The following is a 23,486-nucleotide window of genomic DNA, read 5'->3' on the forward strand; positions in this document are numbered from 1 at the left end:
ATAACACCTTCTTCAGCTCTTCTCGGGAAAGTAAGCTTTGACTTAGAGATGAGTTTGCAGTGAGTTTCCTGTCGCCAGCACTCACTATCAGTAATGAGCTATGAGGCACAAAGCAGCAGTAGTAGTACAGATATAAATGTGTACCATGGGCCCAAAGTGGGCTCAATCTTGCCTCCAAGGTCACGTCACCTCCTGGGTCTTAGTTTGCCAGCAGCAAAATGAGGGGATTGCAATAAACAATCGCTACGTCCCAGCCACAGCCCTCACCTGGAGCTTGCAATCAGGTGTCAGGCTACCACCCATCCCCCAGTAATACAGAGTTTGGTACTGAAGCTTTACCTGTCCTTCAGACCAACCATTACTTAAAAGTACCTTTTTCTACAATGTAAAGGGAGAAATGATCAGGTATCTTGAATCTCCCACTAAGCAGGATATAAAATTTAGTAAAGCAGATCTTCCTTTTCCAAAGTAAGATGGAAAAATACATTTTCGTAGAGGAGGTGGGGAAAGAACTCACCAACAAACAGAGCTGAAAGCTTTCAGCAAGAAAAGATATTTAGGTGACGCTCCAGGTGTGCCTCTGTAACATCCAGAAGAAAAGCATTTCGGAGCTATGCTGACCATCATAATCGAAAAAATAAGTTAAAAGATATACAACGAAATGAGAGGCTTGCCGAAGTCAATCACACAAAACCCAGTTAGCCCTTCAGATATCCAGGATCCAGGTGTCATGATAAAAAGTTTTGAGTGTCAGAGCAAAACTGGGCTGAAGGGGCTACTACCCCCATCCATGTAATCTGCCCCAAGCCCTGTCCTACCCGCCATCTCCCTGAATCCTCAGCAACCCTGTTAGGCAAGAAAGGCTGGTCTAGGCCCTTCTGACAACTGACAAAAGCAAGACAGAGATGTGGGTCAATGTGCCTGAATGAATAAGCAGCATAGTGGAGACCAGAATTAAGGTCTCCTGATTCCCAGCTCCACGAAGATGCGTCGTCAAGAAGTTTAGGCCTCAAATTCTTTCCATTACACCTCATGCTTCTTCCCCTTGGATTACTTCCATAAAGGAAAAACCAATGCAGAGAACAGCAAACCCAACTCTGAGAAACTGTTTGATTTTCCTCCCTGTCGCTGTGACTCCTCAAAAAATGCCATCTGCCTGAGGTGTTTCCCTAGCAGAGAGCAGAGCCTAATGAACCTTGATGAAAGACGAGACCCAGGCAAAATGGCCTTTGAAGCTGCTTACAGGACAGAGCTCAGCATGACCCCGCCCTGTGTGGAAATAAATGGGTTCCTGGGCCTCCAGAAAGAGGGATTAAGCTCAGTTGATGAACGCATGACAACAGTTACACCTCTCAACTGCTCTCCGAATCCCACCTGGGAGACAGGGGGAAATCTAGGTCATCAATCCAGTGCTTCTGTTCGGGAGACCAGAGATACTCAACACACCACCGTCTTGGTGAGCATTCTCCCCGTTGGGCACGGGCTCTTGCTTAGTGACATGTTCACTATCTGATCACTTTCTCCCTTTATATTACAGGGAGGAAAACAAAAAACAAAAAACTTTTCAATGAAATTTGGATCAAAGGGCAGGCGAAAGCTTAAACACTGAAATCTTTCTGTCCCTTGGGGATGGATCTAAGTCCAACACCTGAGCGCTAACTCCAGGTACTGCATCTGGGGCGTCTGGGAAGCACCTGGCACAACGCTGGGCACAGGGCAGCATTCAGGGGCATACTTTTTAATGGTTAAAAAGCAAACAATGTTCCTTTATCCTGTGATCTGCGAGTGCCATTGGCCCAGAGCTTGGATCACAATCCTAGCCCCTAACTCTTGCAAACTCCGTGGCATGAGGCAAGTCACCTGGCTTCTCTGGGCTTCCCATTTCCTCATTTACGGCCTGAGGAGAAGCCCACATATCTTCAGGGTTGACATAAGGATTAGAAACAGTGTTCACAGGGCTTTCATGGCACAGATCCCCAAGAAACGATATCAACTATCTGATCTCTCCAAAGTACCTTTCTTCTAACCATCTCATGTACAGAGGATGAAGTCATGCAGCTTCTCCCTATGATTCTGCAGGTCGGTGGAGGGGTCCAGAGAGCGTCCACTGAGTCATTCCCTTTCAGAGCTCATCAGAGGACAAGAGAATTCAATGCAAGCCCCTGAGAGGAAAAGTGACGTATGTCTGGGTTTATCTGGGACAGCCCTGGTTTGCATTGTTGTCCTGGGATAAAAATTAATAATTTTAAGAGTGTATTTTCACTCTTTTTTTTTTTTCACTCTTAAAAATACATCCATTTGGCAGTAACTTAAATGTCCATCCTACTTAAAGGGCTGAAGTCCCCATCTAATGGTATAAAATGATACTTAAAACACACACCACCAATACTGAGCCAGAGGTGTGACACTCTGTTGGGCTTGCATTTAAAATGCTGAAGCAAACATGGCATTTCTTCTAGAATACTAAGTCCGCCCTCCTCCACTGGGCTGAGTGGTCCCCACATATCTGTCAATCCCTGGGGCATAGTTTTCTAACTCAACTCTCTTCTTGCCTTAACTATGGATCTGTTCTGCCTGCCTTTTTATCCCCTATGATTCGTGCAGCTAACGAACCAAGGCACCAAATACATACCAATGAGAAAGACTGCCAGCTGAATGAAAGAAGCATGAGATGAGCACGTTAAAGAAAAAGCAGCCGTTTGTCTCTGCCAGAACTGGCCAATAATGGGTCAGGGACCAGTGCTTTCATCTGAGGGGTGAGACACAGTCCTTCCATTTGATGTCAGGAAAGGGGAATGAGTCACTCACCATGCCTGCCCAGAGGAGAGGGCCTTGCATTCTGCCAGGACTGTCACGCCATGCTTCTCTGCATGTTAGGCCCTGTCTGACTAAATGCTTCCTGAGCTGAAATAACCACTGGGGAAGGATTTGTCACCAGTGCTGCCAGAGGAATGACCTCTGGGTCTTGCACTGGAAGCTCCACTAGCTGCAGGGCTCTGGAAGGGAAGGAGAATGTTGGCACAGGTTCAGCGAGGACGGCAGACCTCTCTGAAGCGACCATAATGAATCCACTAGGAGAAACCCAGCAGTCCGGGTGTTCAACAGCACAGTAATGACCAATTATAAAGTTGGCCTCGTTAGAATTCCTTTTTTGGCTGAAAATTCAAATCTAGAACGAGTTATTGACTTGATGAGCTGTTTCCTGGTGACACTTTCGCATCTGCAGAGCAGGGTGTGTTGTCAAGAAATTTAGGCCCCGAATTCTCCAATGGTTATTGAGGGGAAAGAAATAAAGTGAAAAGTAAAATTTTAATTTTTCTATATAAGAAGCCATATTAAAGGGCTTATTATACAGAGCTATTTTTCCTGCTATGTTCAAAACAAACGCCATTACATGGACTTAGAGATGAAACAAGCCTTGAACTCTCTAATCTCACCAAGTGGCAATAAAGGGAGCTAACCCATCTAGAATCAGCTGTCATGTGACTGCATCCTTAGATCAGGAGAGATGAACAATAGATGATTGACAGATACAGATAGAAAGATAGATAGATGGATATTAGATTAGATACATTAAATAGATAAGATAGATGGCAGATTTAGATATTTAACAGATTAAGTATGTAGATATATAGACTAGGTAGATAAGATAGATAATAAGATATATGATAAAGTAGATAGGTAATTGAGACATAAATAGATTATAGCTAGACAACAGATGGATAGGTAATAGATAGATAGATAGATAGATAGATAGATAGATAGATAGATGATAGACTGATTCACACATGTAACCAAAAGTGTCATAATAATCATTTTTAAACAGTATGGCGCAAACAATCTCACTTTTCACATAATCCTAACAAATAGGAATCTATTGTCCCCATTTTACAGATGTGGAAATGGCCATCTAGAAATACATTAGTCACACTCAAACAGAAAGTACTAGAAAGAGAAACCGAGCTTAGACCTTCCGATCCGTGGAACGCCCCCTTCCTGTCCCACAGCATTACTTACGAGCTCACCCTCTGAAGCATGGTCCAGTAAATTTTATCCAGCTGGGAGAGAAGCGGAGACAGAAGATCTCAGTGGTTGCCTGAAGAGCCTATGATTCTATGTTATTACCAGACTCTTTGGATTTTTCCCTCACAGGCTCCCCACAAGGAAGGATTCCAATTCTGACCTATCATTAGAGGCAGATTAGGTCATAAACACTATTAGTTCAACCTAAAGAGAGTAGGGTTTTCTCAGGGAAACCAGCGCAGCAGGTGGCCCAGGAAGCTGGGGACAGCAGTCCTGGTTCCAGCTTCACTCCACCTTCCGCACTCCCTCTCATGCCACCGCCCAGCCCTATTCCTGCTCACCCTCTCTCGTGCCACCACCTCCATGTCCTAACCAGTGCCCTATTCAGCCAGGTAAAACCAGAGGACACCAAGAACAGCAACTGAAGGAGGAGGCCCTTCGCTCTGCCCACGCTGCTTCATAAGTGCCAGGAGGGCACCTGGCTGCAGAATCCACCCACCCCAGGTCAGGACGATGTAATCCGCCTTTCTTCCTAAAGGGAACAGGGCAGAGATGTGACACCTCCAGCTTTTAGAAAACCTTGTCAGACATTCAATTTCAGCAGAAGTCCAGCTGTTGGAGCAAGCACCTTAGCTCCATGGCTTTTTAAAGCTGGCTATCCCTTATGGCAGAAGCTTAAAATTACCGACGCACCCAGGCCCACCAGAACAAAGAAATCAGAAGTTCCTGTCTCTGTACCTTATGAAAACTCCCCAGGGGATTCTAGCACGTTCTCGAGGTGTGTAACTACAGCACTGGCTCACTGCAAAATTCCCTCCAGTCAGCCTGGGCCACAAAGACCCAACCCCCACTGCCCTCTCTCTATCATTAGGGGAACATTTAGTCACAGTCAAAGAAAGCCTCCCAAATGGGTTAACCAGAGAAAACTCTAATTTCTACTCACTGTAATGCCCCTGTATCATTACCATGGCCGTTAAGACGGACTAAAAGCAAGGAATTTGGGTAAATGGCTTCACCCAACAACAGCAGCAAGTCAGAGGCACAGCCCTCAAAACCCAAACAAATAAATAATCCTTCTCCCCCGAGAAGAAATAGGAAGATCTTCTCAAAGAGGGAAAAAGAGAAAGAAGGGGAGAGAGCCCCAAATGGAGTAATTTGGGGCCAGAGTTATGGACAGTAGGTAGGAAAACGCAAATCCCTTGGCCAACCACTCCCAAAAATTAGTCATTTTTTCCTTTAAAATATGGTGTAGCATTAATTTTTTAAAGATAGAGTATTCACCTATTACGGGCTCTCACGAAAAGCAAACGAATGCAAACCTAGGCAGGGAAAATGAAATGGGTACTCTGTTCAGGTTTGTCATAAACAGAAGGAGGTATTATTAAACAAACCCACTGAAAACGTACAGTGTTGTTATTTTCCTTAATGACTAAGTGGGTATGTCCCTTTTAATCACCCTTTTTCCCTGCAACTCAGCATGGGAGCTGTGCAGGGACCATGCTTTGGAGGGAAGGTAAGCAATGGGGGAAAGCAGTAAAGGGATGGGGTGGTTTCCCAGCTGTGTTTTCCCAGGCCCTAGGGTTCCCCAGAGGCGGAGGGGCTGCCATGAGGGAGAAGACAGGGAGAAAGGAGGTGAACATCTGGGTTCCTCCACAGCACACCATTCCAGCCAGAGCAGGACTGCCTTTATCAGTCTCATCTGCCAGGTAGTGTGTGGGGGGGGGGTGGGGGGACACAGAACAAGGGCGTCCTTGGACATGTGAGTGTTATGTAGGCTCTCCTCTAGCCACGTGGAACCCTGAGGCCATGGAATACTGACTGCTAAACGCCGTGCCTCATGTCCAAAGACTAGGAAGACTTTATGGAGCCCCACATTTCCACTTCCCCCATGCCTCTCCTGGCTCTAGCTGTCATTCTGGGCAACAGGACTGACAGCAAGTTCCCAACAGGCTGCACGTATCCTGTCTACGGAAAGTCAGAGAACAGGCTCGGGAAGAATCCAAGTACGGAGACTCTCCAAGCTCTGTGTACAACACCCACAGGCAGAGTCAGAACTGGATCGCGTAGGATGCAGGCTCCATCTTCAGAGGTGAGAAAACCCACCTCCTTCATGGGGACGGGGTGATTTCTAAAGCTGCCAGCTCTCAAGTCAGGAACCTAGTAAGAAACCACTAAGCAGATGAAGATTACTGCCACAATGTCCATCACATAGGGTTTAGGGAGCCAAACAGGAATGTCCTCGCTTCTGGAAGGGGCTAGGAAGACCCTAAACCCCACCGGGCTAGGAGGCTGGTGGTTCGAGCCCAACAGAGTAGCCTCCATCATGAGACAAGCATGTGTCGCATGCTGGGCCTCTGGGTACAGTTGTGCTATTTCTCAGGACTCATCATTGTTTTCACATTCTTCCTCTGCTCAGCACCAGGAATTCGGTGATGAGCCCAAAATATCCTCAAGAGTGGATGGATTCTTCCAATCAAGCCATTCGTGGTGGAGATCTGCGACACCTGAGCGAGCCCCGTCCTGGGGTGTCTGCTTGCAGAAGGCACCCACCCATGTCTTTAGGCAAAATGTGTGACCTCGCCCCTGTGGAGCCTGGGGAGACTCGAGGAGGGGCAGACAGAAAGTGCCCACACCAACAGCCATTGGATAACGTGGCTTTCTAATCGCCAGGCCACGGGCAGATTTTGTGGCGATAACTCTGGTCCTGGACTTTGAAACTTCAGTTTGATGTAGTCAGCCTTTTATGTAAACACTTTCTACCCCGAGTCAAATGAATGATGCAAAGGGAATAATCAAAGTATCAATTACAGACACATTCACATTATTGTGTGTGTGTGTGTGTGTGTGTGTGTGTTCACACATGTGTACTTGTCAGACACAGGGAGCAAACCCAACTGCCACATGGATGAAAAAATAACAAGCAGTGCATGTGCCACAGTGACACGGAGCCACGTCTGCTCAGGAAAGCCCAGCCCGCAGGGTATGAAAAGCCAGCTCGCCTGTGTCTCGGGCCTCCTGCCTCCACGGGCGAGGCTCTCTAGAAAGAACTAGGACAAGCCCAAGGGGTTTTAGGAAATGAGTGCTGAGTCTGCTGTGGTGCTGAGGGCCACTTCTCAAACAGATCTGACCCTGTGCTCTCTCTCTCACAGCTCTCATATGCTCACATATGCAAGCTCTCTCACAGGAGGGCCAGCAAGAGCTGCTATTCCCACTGCCTTCCAAACCAACAATCCAGGCGGAGGGAGGGAGCCCCATCCACAACCTCAGGCTGACATGGGGGCTCTGGACTTTCCCCTCCTGCCTCTCTTCTCCAGCGGCTGCAACAGAGCAGCCCACTGCAGGGACCCAGTGGCTGAGCAGCAGAAATGGGGGCACGGCTGAAGAGGCAGCAGACACAATTAACATCAGACTCCCAGGCTAGGATTCTCAGTTGTCTAGCATCACATTCAGATGAAGCAGAAAACCAAATCCCATTAGTATATTCATTCATTCATTCATGCATGCATGCATGCAATAGCAGACATTAATGGAGTATCTCAGGAGTGACACTGCTGGGTGGGTAGGGAATATTAAAATGAAAGAGACAGAGGAACCTTGATCAAACTGTAACGCAGGATGGATGTCAAAACGGTCAAGGGGGGAAAACCCAAGGTTGGCCAAGATGCAAAGAAACAGCAGATTATAGTTAACGGGGCTGAGCAGTGGCTTCGGAACAAAGGTGGCACCTAGGCTGGGCCATGAATGGTTAATGAAGAGTGCCAGGAGCAGAGGCAAGAAAGGAAGGGCATCTCCGGCTTAATGACAAGGCGAGTCTAGGCCGGGCAGCAGGACTGGGCCACATCATGGAGGACTCTGCACTTGGGCCACAGTCTCAGAACCAAGAGGAGGTGCTGAGGGCCTCAGAGAAGGGAGAGGCATGATCCACGCTGGGCCGTGCTGGAGAAAGAGCCCGGGCTGCAGAGGCAGCACAGCAGGGGCAGTGAGACTTCTCAGAAGGCTGGGAGAAGACAGAAGTCTGAGACGGGGCAGTAAAGGAACGGGTGTGATAGGTAACACAGACACAAAACTGACTCAGTTCGGCACAGGGTGACTCTGTGGGTTCAAGCCAGCACAACCACAAGGGCAGCCCTCTGTGGAGCTGGGCGCCAGGAGAGAGGCAAGAGTACGGGAGAAATGGTGAGTCTGATTGGAGATGGCTGCAGGGAGGTGCCTGAGGCACATCTGGGAGCCACCTCTAGAAGGGAAGTGACAAGTCCAGAGTTCAGGAGAGAGGACCCTTCCAGAGCTGCGGCCACCACCTGTCCTCACCCTCTCTGTGATCAAGTCCCATCCTAATCCCTGCTGCATGGTGGCGCCCAGGGGCAGGGGAGGATGCCCCCTGGGTGTGCTGTGCCCAGGACTCCATGCCCTCTAGCAAAGCCTTGAGTTCAGGTTAGTAGCAATGACAGTGAGGCTCTCGTCTGAGCTGTAGGTTTTTGGAGCCTAGAGTCTGCAGCTCTGCCATGGACCCCCATGCTTTCACACAACAGATTCAAATGCAGATCCACAGATCCCACCAGCAGACTCCCTCCTACTTCAATAGGTGGGGTGGGGCCTAGGATGTGCCCCAGGTGACACCGGGGTACACAGTCTGCTGACCACGCTTGGAGAAGCCACGCTCCCAGCAAATGTTCAGGTCAGACCCTCCTGCAGCGGCAGCCTCTTTTCTCTGCCTCTGGAGAGAAAGTAGAGATGGGGGAGGGAGGCGGGGAGCATCGACAGGGATGGGGGGTTGCTGGCACCTCACGTGAGATGGAATAGTAACTGCCTCATCCGAGTGCTCACCACGACAGCCAGGTGCTGTTCTGATGTCTCCAAGTCGATCTTTCTAACAGCTTTCCTCCTTTGCCAGATGAGATGACTGAAACCCCTCAGCCGGTCTGGATGCCGCCTACAGGGCACGTCTGGAGCCTCTGCCCACCCACAAGATGGAAAGGGCCAAGGGTGCTCCCTCTGCCCTGCACTGAGTACCCCTTACAAAGGTCTCACTGTGGAAGTCTCAATAGGAGGCTCTGTTTGACGACAATAATATTATTTTCTGCTGCTGACGTGTCACCTCCATTTTCAAACTGGGAATATTCGCCTGCCTTTTCCTCTGCAGGCAGTGCCATTTCAGACAGAAACGAATCCTCCAGGTCCCACAGACATGGGAGACACACAGCAGGGGCAGGTGACACAGCTTGGAAACACTCAGAAAGGCGGGAGGAAGGGGAGGTGGGCTGTATTGTACCAATTTACTTCAGTGGCTTGTTTCTGCGAGTTTGCACTTGAATCTCTTCCAAGCGTCCCAAGCATTTATTTCTGGCCTCAATACTCATTAAAGAATTGACAAGTCATAGGTACCAATAAAGTCACATTCAACTAGCTCCTTTTTGCAAGGCTCCCTCTCTGAAAAGCGGCCCCGGCCACTCACTCACTTGAAGCAATGCAGAATGTATGCTCAGCAAGCAGGAAAAAATCCTGCTTTCCTCGTCTGCATTATACCACTTATGTCCTGAGGGAAGGGCAGACGAATGGAAATTCTATAGTAACCTCAGCTGGTTATTTGCAAGAGTAGTTAATATTTTTCTCAAGCTATAAAAGCAGTGGAGTTTGGAGTCTGACAACTCCGACCACATCCCCACCACCTCTGATGACTTTTATTCTTTGGGGTTTGTTCATTCAATCCTCCTACTCTTCAGCCTAATTGACTGTGTTACACACCCCGCATTAAAATGTGATCACATTCTGCCCAATTGAGCTGGGTGGGCAGTCTGACGTTTCACTTCTCCCTCATTCGCATTTGCCATAGGGCATGTACTGACTCTTCTGGGCCCCATAGGCCAGGTGCTGGACTCCTGGGGATGTCCCTCATCCTTGCACTGAAGGAATCACCTGGAATGAAGGGAAAGACGCCCAAGCCACTGAGAAAGAAGGCCGAAGAGAAAGTCAGGACATCGGTACAAAGGGAGATGCCCACCTGGCGATGGCAGAAGGGGAAGGAAAGCAGAAAAGGGAAAAGCAGCAAGAGAGGAACCAAAGAATGGGACACGTGTGAGGAGTGCAGAGGCACATTCAGGAATGACAGAGTTAGGAGAAATAGACTGATGGGGTCTTTCAAGTACATGAGAACAAAACAGGGCTTTTCTGTATCTGTTGAACAAAGTGCATTTGATTCGAGGCAAGCTCTGTCTCTGAGCTCAGTGACTTGCCAAATGTGGAAGCTAGAAAGTTCATCCAGAGTCACCTAGCACAAAGGTGACTTACCCAAGGTCACACAGCGAGTTAGTGTTAGAGGGAGACCAGAACGGCAGACTCCTGTCTGGAGGGCATTTCCCCCAAGGACAGACATCACTGACCACTCACTCAGGAAATATTAGTTGTGGCTTACTAACACTGTGACCAAGGTAAGGGCCTACAGGGCCCCCATATGAACTCCAAAACTGAGGCAGATTATAACCTTGGCTTGACCTTCCAGGCTGACACCAAATAGTCTATGATTCTCCAAGCTCCGGTGTGGCTCTACAGCCAGCCCTGGAGGAGGGGCGGAAATGCCCGGTGATGCCAAGTGAGTCCTGACAGACACTACTCAAAATGGCAGAACAGAGTCCCCAGGTAGATGTGGAGGGCCCCCCTTGAAAATGGCACCCACTAGGTTAGAAGATGATGTGTGCCGGACTGAGAGAACATGAGAAGGTGAGTGTGTGATTTAAAATGTAGGGGAGTTCAGACTAGGAGGGGATGGCTGGGCAACATTCTTGTAGGTGGTAGGATAGAAAAGAGGAAGCTTAGAGACAGACCCTAAGTCACAGGTCAAGAGACCATCACTGTGAAAAATAACAAGTTAAGATTGCTTTTCCTAAAGGATATCATCAATACCTGAGTTCCTTTCATTTTGACCCTCTTCTGAAACGAACTGTTAGCTCTTAAGACAGACTGTACGTTGACGTTCACTCTTGGATAAAAAAATGTTTTTAAATGTGTCTGATAGGCCCCACTGTGCATCTTGCCTACCTCCACAAAAACAAAATATTTCTCAAAGGGACAATCAGCAGGCATGTTGGAAACTCACCATTCACAAGCAAACTCCTAACATGTACGCTATGAACCCCAGGAAATATACATTAGATGTGGCCAAATGAAAAGTATAAATCCCTTCAGAGCAAGGCATGAAGGACGTTTCAATGGCTTCTTTCTGCATGTTTGCACTCCAGCTGTTGGTGGGAGCAGTTTTCTAACCTAAATGAAAATTAATATGAGCTATGGGTCCTTCTCCAAACAGGACTGCCCAATTCCATGTATGTCAAACTCAGGCCTGGAAGTATTGCCCCCATTTGATTTTCTTGTCAGTAGAATAAAGATTCCTGATGGAACATTTGCTATACCCCATCTTCATTCCGAGAAGATTCACCGCCAGGAATTCTTTAAAAATCAAAAAATACTTATGAGCAAAGATTCGAAACTATAATAATAGCCCTGGAGATTACTCCGAATGCTGTGTTTTCAAAACAACCACAATCAGGTCACATTTTGGGGCTAAGGAAGACAAAAGTTCTCAAGCAAAGAAAGGAAGAATCCACTCCTTTTATCCTACCAAAATTCTCTAGAACCATATTCTCAAGTTCAACAGGAGAACTCAGAGTTGGACAGAGAATGTGAGGAAGGAAAGGAGACAACCACTGGCCCACCCCACCCCCTGGAGTGGTAGAGCAAGGCCACTGCTCGGTTCGGCAACTTTGAGAAGAGGCAAACAGCACAGACTCATTCTCAAACGATAAAAGTTCCCAAGCACTAAGATAATTATTTTTAAGCTGTCTTACTGATCATGGTGGTTCCCCCAGCCAGCGCTGCCTTGGTGCCTTGAAAGAAGTCATCGGCGGAAGTCATTCCCTGGTCAGGCATCTGGAAGCGGGTATGAACGTCGATCCCCCCAGGAATCACCATCCTGGAATGGGCCTCGATGGTCTTCACCCCTCCTGGCACAATCAGGTTTTCTCCTATTTGCCTAAATAAACAGGGTGGGTGACGACTGTGGTAAATGAAATGTCCTCAAATCAAATGGGATCTGACAGACATTTCCTCCAACCCCTCAATTACCTGCCCCTGTGTTCCCAAGACTCTTCCAGTTCCTGTGATCATTCATAATATATTTACTCCCCATTCCCTACTTCCAATTAAGAGGCAATGCAGCCCTTACTAGAAAACAACATTCAAATAAGGCATCAGAGGCCTGATCAAGGAGGCTCGGTTACCAGAAAATCCCTAAGATCAAATGATAACAAGGCCCCAAGATATTTACAGAAAATGCCCACTACATATACTCTATAACACACACAGCTGAGCTAATTATCCTACAGCAATTTCCTCCAGACCCGGCTGCACTTTACAAATATAGATATCCTTTGCAACATAGAGAAAATGGAGGTGGAAGGGTGAAGGTAGAACAAAACAAAGGGGGAAAAAAGTGCATACTATGATTGAAATGATTTAAAAATCTGGAAGTATGGGATTATCAACTCGGGTAATAAGAGAGCAAAAAAAATTAATATTCATTATGCTGGGGGACATGCACTGATTTCCAATTTTTAAAAAATATCTCTGCTACATCTTCCTATCAGTTTTTTTTTTTTAAGTGATCAAGGAAGAATTGATAAAAGTTCAAAAGCAAATTAGTGATGACTAGAAATAGCAGGCTTGCTCACTTACAGGCTGGTGTCTTTCTGCTAGACCAGACCATACAGACTGCTAACTAGGGGAAAATGGAACAGGCAAGTCATGGTATTTGAGAGCCTGGAGCTGAGACTGTCACAAGCAAACACACATGGAGAAAACATTAAACGTGAAAATGGGAAGACCTATTTTAGGTTCATAAATCTGGGTGTGAGTTTCCAGGCAACAGACACATCCACTCTAGTTTTCCACTCCTCGGGACTGGTTTGCTATAGTATTTGATGAATGCTGCTTATTCAAAAGATGTCATTTGCTACAGTGTTTGTCTTTAAACAGATGTGCTGTTTCTCCAGAGCCCTGTGAGCTGTCCCAGTCAGAAGGGCACGAGGATACTGGTATGTAGTCAGCTCACTTAACCCTCTAGAGTCCAAAAACACCCTAAAGCAGTAACTGCTCTGTTGTTAGTAACACAATACACAATAAACATAAGGGCAGTCTTATTGGTGTTTGTTTGCTCTTACAGAATGAAACCTAAAATTCCCTTGGGGATGAGGCAGTATTTTGTCTGTGTTACTTGGTAATTAATTTGGTGTCCTTTGGCCCTAACCACTTGGATTCTTGATTCAGAAAGCAGATGTGCTAAAAGCAGTTGTACTCCATGTTTGTGTCCTTCCACTGGGCAAGCCATCCAAACAACTACATTCTAAAAAAAAACCTTTAATATTTCAATAGATCCTAAACCAAGTATGTGAGCTGGCAACAAGAAGATATTGTGTCACCTGGTTAAAAAATAGTAAATTACATTATGCGTAAGGAAATGGGTGTGCATTTAATTGTGGCTTTCAAATTCACTAATTACCACCAATCAAAACGGGCTTAAACAGATATTAAGTCACTCTGAAGTCACGGAAGCTTGATACTATGTGTGTGACTCGTAGGTAATGCTTGGGAATACTGGAAGGTACACATCTATACAATGTTACACTTACTTGATCAACCCATCTTCCATGTATATGTCTGCATAGAATGACTGGTCATCATTAACGATTTTACCTCCTTTGATCAGAAGCCGATCACTCTGAAACAAAGATATAATAAGGTCACAATGTATACAGGACCCATGAGAAACATTGATACTAAAACAAATGAGTTCAGGACACATTTTCCCTACTCAAAGTGATGCTCAAAATGAGCCAATTTTGGAAAGGTTCAGTGACAAAAGTGAACCTGTATGTGGCAACTTATTCATCACCTCATGAGTCAAAACACAATGGCAAAGCTCAAAGCTTATTATAGGTTAAAAAAAACAAAAAACAAACAAACAAACAAACAAAAAACCCTCTTTCCAAAGACAATACTTTTTAAAATGTCTTTAGGATAAACTTCATTTTTTAAACAAATACACCCACATGTAGGGAAGTCAATTCTTGGCAAGGTTTGTGTCGGGGAAAATTAACCAAACGTCTGTTGTCATGGGAAACTACACAAACACACTTGGTTCCTCCATAACAAGGTTCCAATTCAGTATGTTCTTTATATTTGTATTTCTCTTTAAGGTAAATCACAGCGATTGCAGAAAACAGGGAAAAAACACTTCAAGTGTGCACCATTTTAACTATTAAGCTGTTAAGAAAAAAGTAGTTTTATAATAAAGTAGATGAGATGGCAGGTTCTAAAATCTAACACCACTAGAGATCGTTAATACACTTATATTTTAATTGCAACAAAATATATGATAAGCAGCACATGAGGGCCAGGAATGCACAGAAATGTTACATTATGACTCAGGCTATTAATGGAATGCAAAGTTAAAATCCTGTGTTCAATGTGTATCACCTATTCAACGCTATTTCAGACTGTGTTGAAATGTAATAAGTGGAACCACAAACTGCCCTTTTAATATGCAAAACATTTCAAAGGATGATATTCATTTTGACAATGGCTAACTCAAAATTACAAAACAACATTCTCAGCACATACTATTTATAGTTAGCACCTACCAAGAAAATTATAGCGAATCTGTAATAAAAAATATATATAAACTATGACAGACCCAGGAGTAAAGATACTTTTGTACATAAATGCGCACATGGGGTTAGAAAGTGTTTATAGTTTCTCTAACATAATGAAAACCAGTTAAGATGATTTAAATTTTGTACACTTTAGTGTCGGTCCTTCATCTTGCTGTAGACTTTGGAAAGTTAGTGGAAATAAAACAGTCAAAAATTCCTGCACTTGTATAAAGTAAATGTAAAGACCTTTACAAAATCTTGTCGTGTACACCATGTCACCCAAGCTTCACAACAAATCTGAGGCGTATGGAGCCAGATCCTTATTCTCATGACATAAAGAAAACTGAGGCTCAGAGGGGTTAAGCCACTTGCTCAAGGTTACCTAATAATCCAGTGCACTTTCCTGTCTTCTCAGCTCTCCCCCTCTCTCTCTGTATTCGGCTTTGATGGAATGAATACAGCTAGGGAGGCAAAGAGAAGCACTGCCCTTCACCACCTGCTCTCTTAGCGGGGTGGTACTTGTCTCAGCCATCACTGCGAATCCGGAGCCAACATCACACCCAGAAAAAAAATGAAACATCACAGCCCCGTTCATTCTAGTGCCTTCCAGAAGGCTTCTTACATAAGAGGCTGGCCATGATGATGGACAGAGGGAAACCATGCTATAGGTCCTACATCACGCAACCAAATTTTTTTAAAGAGTAGAGGGGGCGCTCTTTTAAAAATCGGTCTTGTTTTTTGCTTTTTGAATTTTTTTCTCCCCACACTGTCAAAACGAAACTGCCTTTTTCATTCATGAAGACAGCAAATCATTTGAGGCTTGCAGCAAATCTCCACCCCCCCCCCCACTACCCAGACTCCTAACTCCCATCAGAGAACACAGAACGTGGGGTCCCATCGCGCACTGCCCTTGGGGGGTCTTGGGTCTTTGGCTTTCCAGAAAAAGCTCGTATCCACCCTCGCTGTAGAACTGTCTAGCTCGTCCTATAAAATCCTCCCGGGCACACGCCCCCTCCCCTGTGCGTTTGTTTTCACATCTCTCTCCTGCAGATGGGTGTGCCGTTGTGTATCCAGAGGAAGCCCGGGTTCCCGTGGCTAAGAAGGAAACCAGAACGAAAGCGCGCCCTCAAATCCAGATGAACACATCTGCACTTTTCAAAGATTCCAGGGGTCTCTGCCTCAGCCCTGGGTTCTACCCAGCAATCAGCTGGCCATTTGCAATTGCACATCATTATATAACAATGAATTTTTCTCTCGCGTTTCTCCCTCCCTCCCCAGGGCTTCATTTGGGGATGTTGAGAACTAGGATTGGCGAGGTTTTTCCTGGAAAGATGGGGAGAGGGTTGGCGGCAGGGGAGCGGTGGGAGCAAGAACCTGTGTTCAGCGCTGAAGCATCGCCAATTCATCGCTTAGCTGTGTTTTTCGTGATTTACAAACTAACCACACCAGGCCCCAGGGCTGCGCCGGCACCTCCAGCCGCCGTGATTATTGTCTGGCCGAGGCCGGGACGGGCCATCTGCTTCGCGCGTCGCGCAGCGCCATTACCTCCCTGAGCCCGGCTCGGCGCTGTCCCCAACGCCCACCCTCCCAGCCCGCTTTGTATGCGCCAACACAGACGTCTCCCGGGCTGCAGAAGAGGCAGAAAGAGACAAGAAAGAGAGCCCAAAGCCCTGCCAGGGTCCCAGCCTCGAACCAGACGGCGGAAAAGCCAAGAGAGCCACCAAACACCGGTCCCTGGTCAACAAAAAGCCCACGCCTGGTCCCCACCTTTCTCCGCTCATCACCGCGTCCCTGTTTTTCCTTCCCGTTTCCACATCATCCTGGTACACCCTGCCCTTTCAGCATCCCTCTGCTGTCATTACGGCTCCAGGCTGAAACCCGCTCCTTTTTCTAAGGAACCGGAGGAAGGCTCCAGAAAGCCCTTTACGGTGGGGGCGGGAGACTCAGGGAGAATCCATTTCCCATCTCCTCATCCAGCTCCTGGAGTCCAGCCTCGCAGCACGCAGTCCGGAGAACAATATCCGAGCTTCAACCATGCATATTCAATCTGGCATCCATTTGCTGACACCCCGCAGGCCAGCACTGCAGCATCTTGCTGACAATAAAAGGATACAGCGGGTCTGGCGCGCTACCCAGGTCGCCCTTAAAGCACTCAACGCTCCTATTTTAATGCCTTACAAATGATGTGGCTTACAATTCTATATTATTGCGTCTCCCACCACCACGATCGCTTTCTTTAGCAACCGGGGGCTGGGGGGGGAAAGTTGGGTCCCTCTTCCTCCCCCTCTTTTTAAAAAATTCCTTAGATGTTCTGTCCCACAAAAGGTTGCTTGCTGGCCGACCGCAGATTTACCAAGTACCAAACTCACCGTGATGCGTGGAATATTTTTCTTCCCCTGATAAGACATCTCTCTCCTGGGAAAAAATTAATTTCAAGAGGGCAGCTTTAAAGCAAAAAAATGCCAGGAAAGAGACTTGGTATTTTTGTTTTGTTTTTGCAGGATGGAAAAAGGTGCAACGCTTAAGCTGGTCTTGCTGATAGCAAATTCCAGGAACGTAAAGGATAAATGCAATCCTCTGTCGCTCTTCCTCTTCTCCAACACAGCCCCAGCTAGGGCGGAAAAAAAAGAAAGAGAGAGCGAGAACAGGAGGGAAGGGGGTGGAAATAAACTACAGCAATAAAAGCCTCGGTTCAAGTCGGCCACCGCGGCGCATGCGCCGCCAGCCACTCCCTTTCCTCCCAGGCAAAAGCCATCCGCTTCGAGAGAGACGAGCCCTGATTGGCCACAATCGTGGAATATGCAAATAAGGCAGGCCGGGAGGGAAGGGGAGCGGAGCGAGAGCGCGAAATGCTGCAGTGTGCCGCGGAGGGCGGCGGTGGGGCGGGCGCCCGCGCGGGGGACGCGCCTTTCGCGCCCTTTCTCTAGGCCAAGGCATCCGGGACTGTGGCGGGCTGCAGCCCCAAGGGCAGCATCTGCAACGCAGGGACAATGGTGGGGTGACCATTGGGGACAGGGGGCGCCCAGCACGGAGTAGGTGGGCCTCGGTGCAGCTCGGGCGGCACGCACCCGCTCGCGCGCGCCCCGGTGGATGCCCGCCCGCGCGCCAATCCGCGGAGGCCGCCGCTGCAGCCCCGCGTGGGGTGACTGCGCGGAGCCAATGGCTTCGCTGGCGGCGAGCGCGCGACTGCACCGCCGGCCGGCGCCGCACCGCCCGGGAGGGGCGCCGGAGCCCTCCTCCCGCCGCCCTCGCCTTTCGCGAAGGCTCACTCGGCCTCCGCCCTGGAGTCGACGGGGGAATTCAAATGGCAGAGAGCGGAGGGAAGGGAGCGGGGAGGAAAGGGGAGGGCTCGCTGCGGCACCGCCCAGCTCCAGAGAGGGGCGGCGTTGGGGCGTCCGGCGGGCTCCCCGCGGGCGGGGAGGGACACGGGCCCGAGGCGAGACTGGAAATGTCCGAGGGCAGGCGCTGGGCTGGAAGCTGGAAACGAAAGTCTGACGCCCTTCCTTCTCCCAGTGGAGAAGTGAGGCAGCCAGGGAAGGCCGCAGGACGCTGCTGCGGATGGGAAACCCTCGCCTGAACCGTCCGTTTGTGCCTTCGGGCCACAAGGAACTTGGGGGCAGGGGACAATGGACAATGGCAACCGCAAGTTGAGGCCAAAAAATGGTCCAACCTAAGGCACTGCCCTCTTTAACAGTCACGCCCACCTACACCCATTTGTGGGGCTGGGGGGTGGTCGCATTTCGTTGGTGCCTGCATATCTGTTGAGGAAAAGCTATTGGGATCACAGCGCCCAAAGAGCCCAAAGAATTATGAGGCTCATCATGAGGCAAAAAGCGAGGTGATGATCTGGAGAAGCAGGAGGAACGAAAGAAAGGAAAACTTCTGCCCCCAAAGAAGGGGGAACCCAGTCACGGAGAAAATCTCCGGAATCAGAGTTAAAAACTCAAGGGAGTCTTGACTCCCCAGTCAGAAATACTAGTCATACCTAAAACAGCATTCAAGGCCTCTCTTCTTGGGGCTAGCAATTGACAGGCCTTGGGCTGGGCCCCTTGGCTTTGTAAGAATCCCCGCAGAGGGGGGAAAAGGCTGGTCCAGTTGATCCTGAGCAATCTACTAGGGGTCAACTCTGAAAGGTTGCCCACGCAGGTGCACAGGCTACGACCAAAGAGCACAGACAAACCAAACATCTAGGTGGCTTTGAGATCAAACAACATAGCATCAATCTCTACATAATCTAGGCCCTCAAGCAGCCATGGGGGGCGGGGGGATCTGTTTAATTGGCTCACACCTGCTCAGCAAAGATTAGCCAGATAAACACGAAATAATCCTGGGGCTACTGTGGGTCCATGTAATGTCTTTCTACATCTGGCCACTTGGGATGGTTATCTGTCCCGAAGGTGTGAAATGCACCCTTTCACTCCAATTCCTGTAAATTCTCAAGTCCCAGAAAGGGGCTGAGGTATGCAGCAAGCTTCCTGTCTGGTTAATTCATTCAAGTTCCAATTAGCTATGCATCTTGCAAATAAAACAGAAGCACTTTCCCCTACCTGGGATGTGCTAAGAGCAAAGTGAGTTAATGTCAGCAAGTATGGGCATCAGCCTGTAGGAGTTCAAGTTTATAAGTCGGAGAAAACATAAACTGGGCCCTGCTACCTGGGAAAGCCAACTGCAGGTTCCAACGGTATGTGTGGCGGGCGGGGGGGCAAGTGTCCTACTACAGCATAAGAAAAATACCACTTGGCAAGCAAGTAAATGAGATTCAAATTAACTTAAAATAATCTCTAATTATATTGTTTGTTTATATTTTCCTGCCCCTGAATTGTTTGATCAGTAACAGATGTAATTATACCATATTTGCCAATTTGCCATTGAATATTTTACATTACAATAAAAGCTCCCAAGAACTTTTGTGTCCAGTCTTATTTGTGTCAGTCTTATTTCTACAGCCACTGATAACGAGGTTCCTAGTACATGATAATTGACATTTCTACTCATAAATATCCAAAGATGTAAGGTTTAAATTGATTGATCTGTTCTGATTAGATAGAGCCTAAGAGTATTTGGCATATAGAAGATAACAAATAATTTTAGTGGACCGAGGAAAAGAACTGTTTGCAATCTGCATTTCTTACCGTACTTGCCGCTCAATGCAATGCAGAAAACTAAAGGGGGAAGGGGAGATTTTCCACCCATTCTGCACTGACAGACTTGTTCATATACACTATTTTTTTTTACATTGTCTTGACAAACTCCACGAAAATTTCTCATAAAGTTTCAAATCATTATCCCTCTACCAAATATTTGAATCAATTCTCAGGTATGATTTTCCTGAAGTTTTAAAAAATTAAATGCATGTCAAACGTGAAAAAAAGCATTGTAAGATAGCCTATTCCACATTATGACCCTTTCCCAAAGCCCCTGCCTTCCCATATTCCCCCAGCACCTACAAAGAGCAAGATGTGGTGACTACATGACAGCCATTTCATGAAATGGCTCTTTCCTGAGCATTCTGGGTTGTCTGGGGGAAGGGAGAACCTGCCTAAATAGATGCATGAGCACGAGGAATGAGTCCTACCCAGGTGAGTATCACACTCTGACCACGGCCTCCTCTGCAGCTTCACCTCCCGTCCCTGACACCCTCACCCCCATCCCCATGCTTGGGATGCGTGCAAACTTGCACCAACACACACACTGCCCCTTCTCAAATCTGTGCCCTATTCTGCACTCCCCCAAACTTCCATCCCTTTTTCCTCAACACTTCCTCTAAAAGTGAGCTTAAATCTCACCTCCCCGATAAAGTCTGTCCCCTGAAACCTGAAGCACAACCTTCTGTATTCACCTCTACTGTAACATTCATCTGCCATATTGTTTGCATTCCTCTTTTTCCAGGAACCAGAGCACTGTCTGATCCATGGTGAAGGCCCTCTACGTTTGGTGTATAAATAAACGTCATTGCTCTTACAAGAGAGAACAGGTTCTTGCTTGTCACCACCATGGTCAGTTTTGATGGCAACAAAATCCCCAACGCACATGTCTCTCAGCACCGTCTCCTGGCTGGGTCTTCCTTCTTGGCAATCTAGCTCCTCTCCTGCAAGTCCCTGAAACTCCAAGAGAACGTTCTCATCACGCAGCTCATTCTTCTTTGCATGGGTATAGCTGCCTGACTTTTAAGCTACGCCTCCACTAAACAAAACGGCCACATACCACCAAGCCTGAGAAAACACCCGGAGAGAGCATCCAATCCTACAGTGAACTCCAGAGTCATACGAGGCATCTCCAGTACCTCTCAGCACCAATTTCTTCAATTGTCCCCTCTCCTTCTTCTTTGTACTTGCTTGTATTATAGCATTTATCATATTACACCACCCAGGCTATACTGGCCTTACCAACACCATAACTCGGTGAGCATTACTTTCCCTCCATTTAAAGTTGGAGCTCACAGACACTGGAAATCATACAAAAGTCTTACTCATGTCGTACCCTCATACAGGGCCTGGCAGAGTGAGGACTCGGGGAGAATGGGATGCCTGGGTGGATGTCCGAGTGACGACATCCAACGAGGACTTTTAAGATGTCTGCATCATACAATTTGCCGGGAACTGGGGGTGAGGAGATGGAATGCTGTCACTCAGACATGCGGGGTGACAGATGGGCGGCTTTCAGTTCCTCAGCACCCTGCACAGTTAGGCGTCGTCCCGGACCAGGCCCGTCCCTGTGCTTGGTTTCATCTTCCCCCTTTGGGAAGCAGGAGTAATCATTTCTGCTTCTGTGGCCTCGCCTGGGCCTCTGCAGAAGTTTACTGTTCAGGATGTCACAGAGTAGGGAAACTCCAAAACAGAAATCGCTGACAGAAAGAACGGACCCTAGGTATGACAAAGAAAAGAAACCCCTGCCTCCCTGCATTACTGCAGTACTGACACCAAAGGCCGTGGCCTCAGATGCAGCCTGCAGAGGAGTCCAACTTAATGCGGTGGTAAAGAGAAGGTGCAGGAATTCCTTGCCCAAAACTGAGGGCATTGACTAGGACACTTGAGCTGGAAGAGATATCTTCTTCTCTGTAGATGGAAACAGGCCGTAACCGTCATTTTCATTGGGCACGTAACCCTGGAAGGGGCAGAGTCTGCAGAGGGACAGCCAAGGACCAACGATCCAAGCTTGCCCAGGAGGTGCATTCTTTACCAGGGGGGACGCAGTGGTGACCGATGAGGGTCAGGAGTGACTGGCTGTCCGAGCCAGATGCTCTTTTGCTGAAACTAGAAAGACTATTGGTCAACTCAGTGGGGGCTGTGAAAGCATCCAGAAGAAGTCCTTACTGCATAAAGGTATGAGGCTCATCTGTCCACATCCACAGAGGAAAGTGTGCACTTCGCAGAATCTAGTACACTTGGTTTTCTCCTCTTATCTCCAGTTAACACACAGTCCTCCAAAATACTCCCTCTGTTACCTACCTTGCCCATCATCCATCCTGTGTAACCACACATTTTCCCTGGGGTTTTTCTGCAGAGCAGGAGACAGACAGCATCTTGCTCTGGACATCATGCCTCAGGCCCGCCCTCTGGTGGCTCATGAGGAAAGTGCACTGGGTCCCTTCCATCCTTCTCTGGCTGGTGGACTAGAAAAGGGCCTTGTTCCAGTGTTCCTGGGTCTGAATCACCCAGAGTGATTTCACCTCTTTGTTGGAATAATCTGAATCTAATCAGTTCAGGTCACCTGATTAGAATCTCCGGAGATAAGGCCCAGGAATGTTTTTTTAACTAGTCTACCTCCAGCCACTAGACCACTCCCAACCACATTTTACACAAAAGGAACAGAGAACATGGACTAAAACACAGGTCTCGCGTCCTGCCTAAGACTTTTCCCATTCCTCAAAGTACATCGATGGCCCTGCTCTTTACCCAGTGGGAACGTTTTATGAAAGACTGGTAAATATTATCATCACGATCTTTCTAACTTGTCTACCTTCTAGGAAAACACTGTTATGTAGTCAGTAAAGAGGGAATTAACATTTACTGAGCACCTACCATAGTCTAGGCATAGCATTGAGTACTGTAAATATATCTTATTTAATCCTCCCAAAAATCTTACTATGTAAAGTCTTATTCTTATTTTATAGGCAGGAGAGTAAAGCTCAAAGGAACCTCTTGTTCCAGGCCCATGTTCATGCCAGAGCAAGAGCTGGACTCTAATCCAGATCTGTGTGATGGCCTCAAGCCCAAAGGGCTAGTTCATTAAATGATAAAGTACTTGTTTAGCAGAAATCAGGACCCAGCTTGTGAAAGACGTGGGCTAGGTGGTCTGCTGTTTTTTTCTTTACCACTTTCACAGTTTCTGGCTGCCACTCAGGCTCCCAGAATTTCCATCAGTCCACTGGGACCTGTATGTGTTCCTTAGATGCTTCACCTTGTCCGCAAATTAATTCTCCATCTCTGTTTTTCCTCATCACCCAACAAGACTCAGTTTCTCTTAGTGGCCCAGCTCTCCTTTCATTGGGAACATGATAAATTAACAACAAAGTTTGAATAAGCAATGAACCCTTCATGTGCTAAAAGAGGAACACTCTAATTGGCAGAATTTCAGACAACAAAGCAGGCTGCTTGCAGAAATGAAATGTAAACTGTTTATCAAGACGGCCTTCCTTCCCAACCTCCCTTTATGCTCCCCCACCCATATACCTGCAGCACCCGCGTCTCCCTCTGTTTCCTCTCAGTGCCCCCTCTTCTCCCATTCGTTGTGGTGCTGGCTCTTTCTCGCCCTCTAATGCCC

General features: G+C 47.5%; 1 protein-coding gene across 4 annotated transcripts in view; it reads right to left on the reverse strand.

Moving 5' to 3' along the window:
* DPYSL2 (dihydropyrimidinase like 2) overlaps nt 1-23,486 on the reverse strand; it is a 105,039-nt gene that overhangs the window by 51,192 nt on the left and 30,361 nt on the right. For 2 of the 4 annotated variants that reach the window (XM_081077846.1, XM_081077845.1), the window contains 2 exons: nt 13,701-13,789; nt 11,862-12,046 (listed from right to left, as the gene is read on the reverse strand). In XM_081077846.1, the coding sequence (XP_080933972.1) occupies nt 11,862-12,046; nt 13,701-13,789 (274 nt within the window). Of the gene's footprint in view, nt 1-11,861; nt 12,047-13,700; nt 13,790-16,490; nt 16,802-17,092; nt 17,477-23,486 lie in introns of those variants that run through there. The other 2 variants (XM_081077847.1, XM_081077848.1) reach the window with 2 other exon arrangements.

Source organism: Rhinolophus hipposideros (assembly GCF_964194185.1).
Source record: "Rhinolophus hipposideros genome assembly, chromosome: 16".
Lineage (NCBI taxonomy): Eukaryota > Metazoa > Chordata > Mammalia > Chiroptera > Rhinolophidae > Rhinolophus > Rhinolophus hipposideros.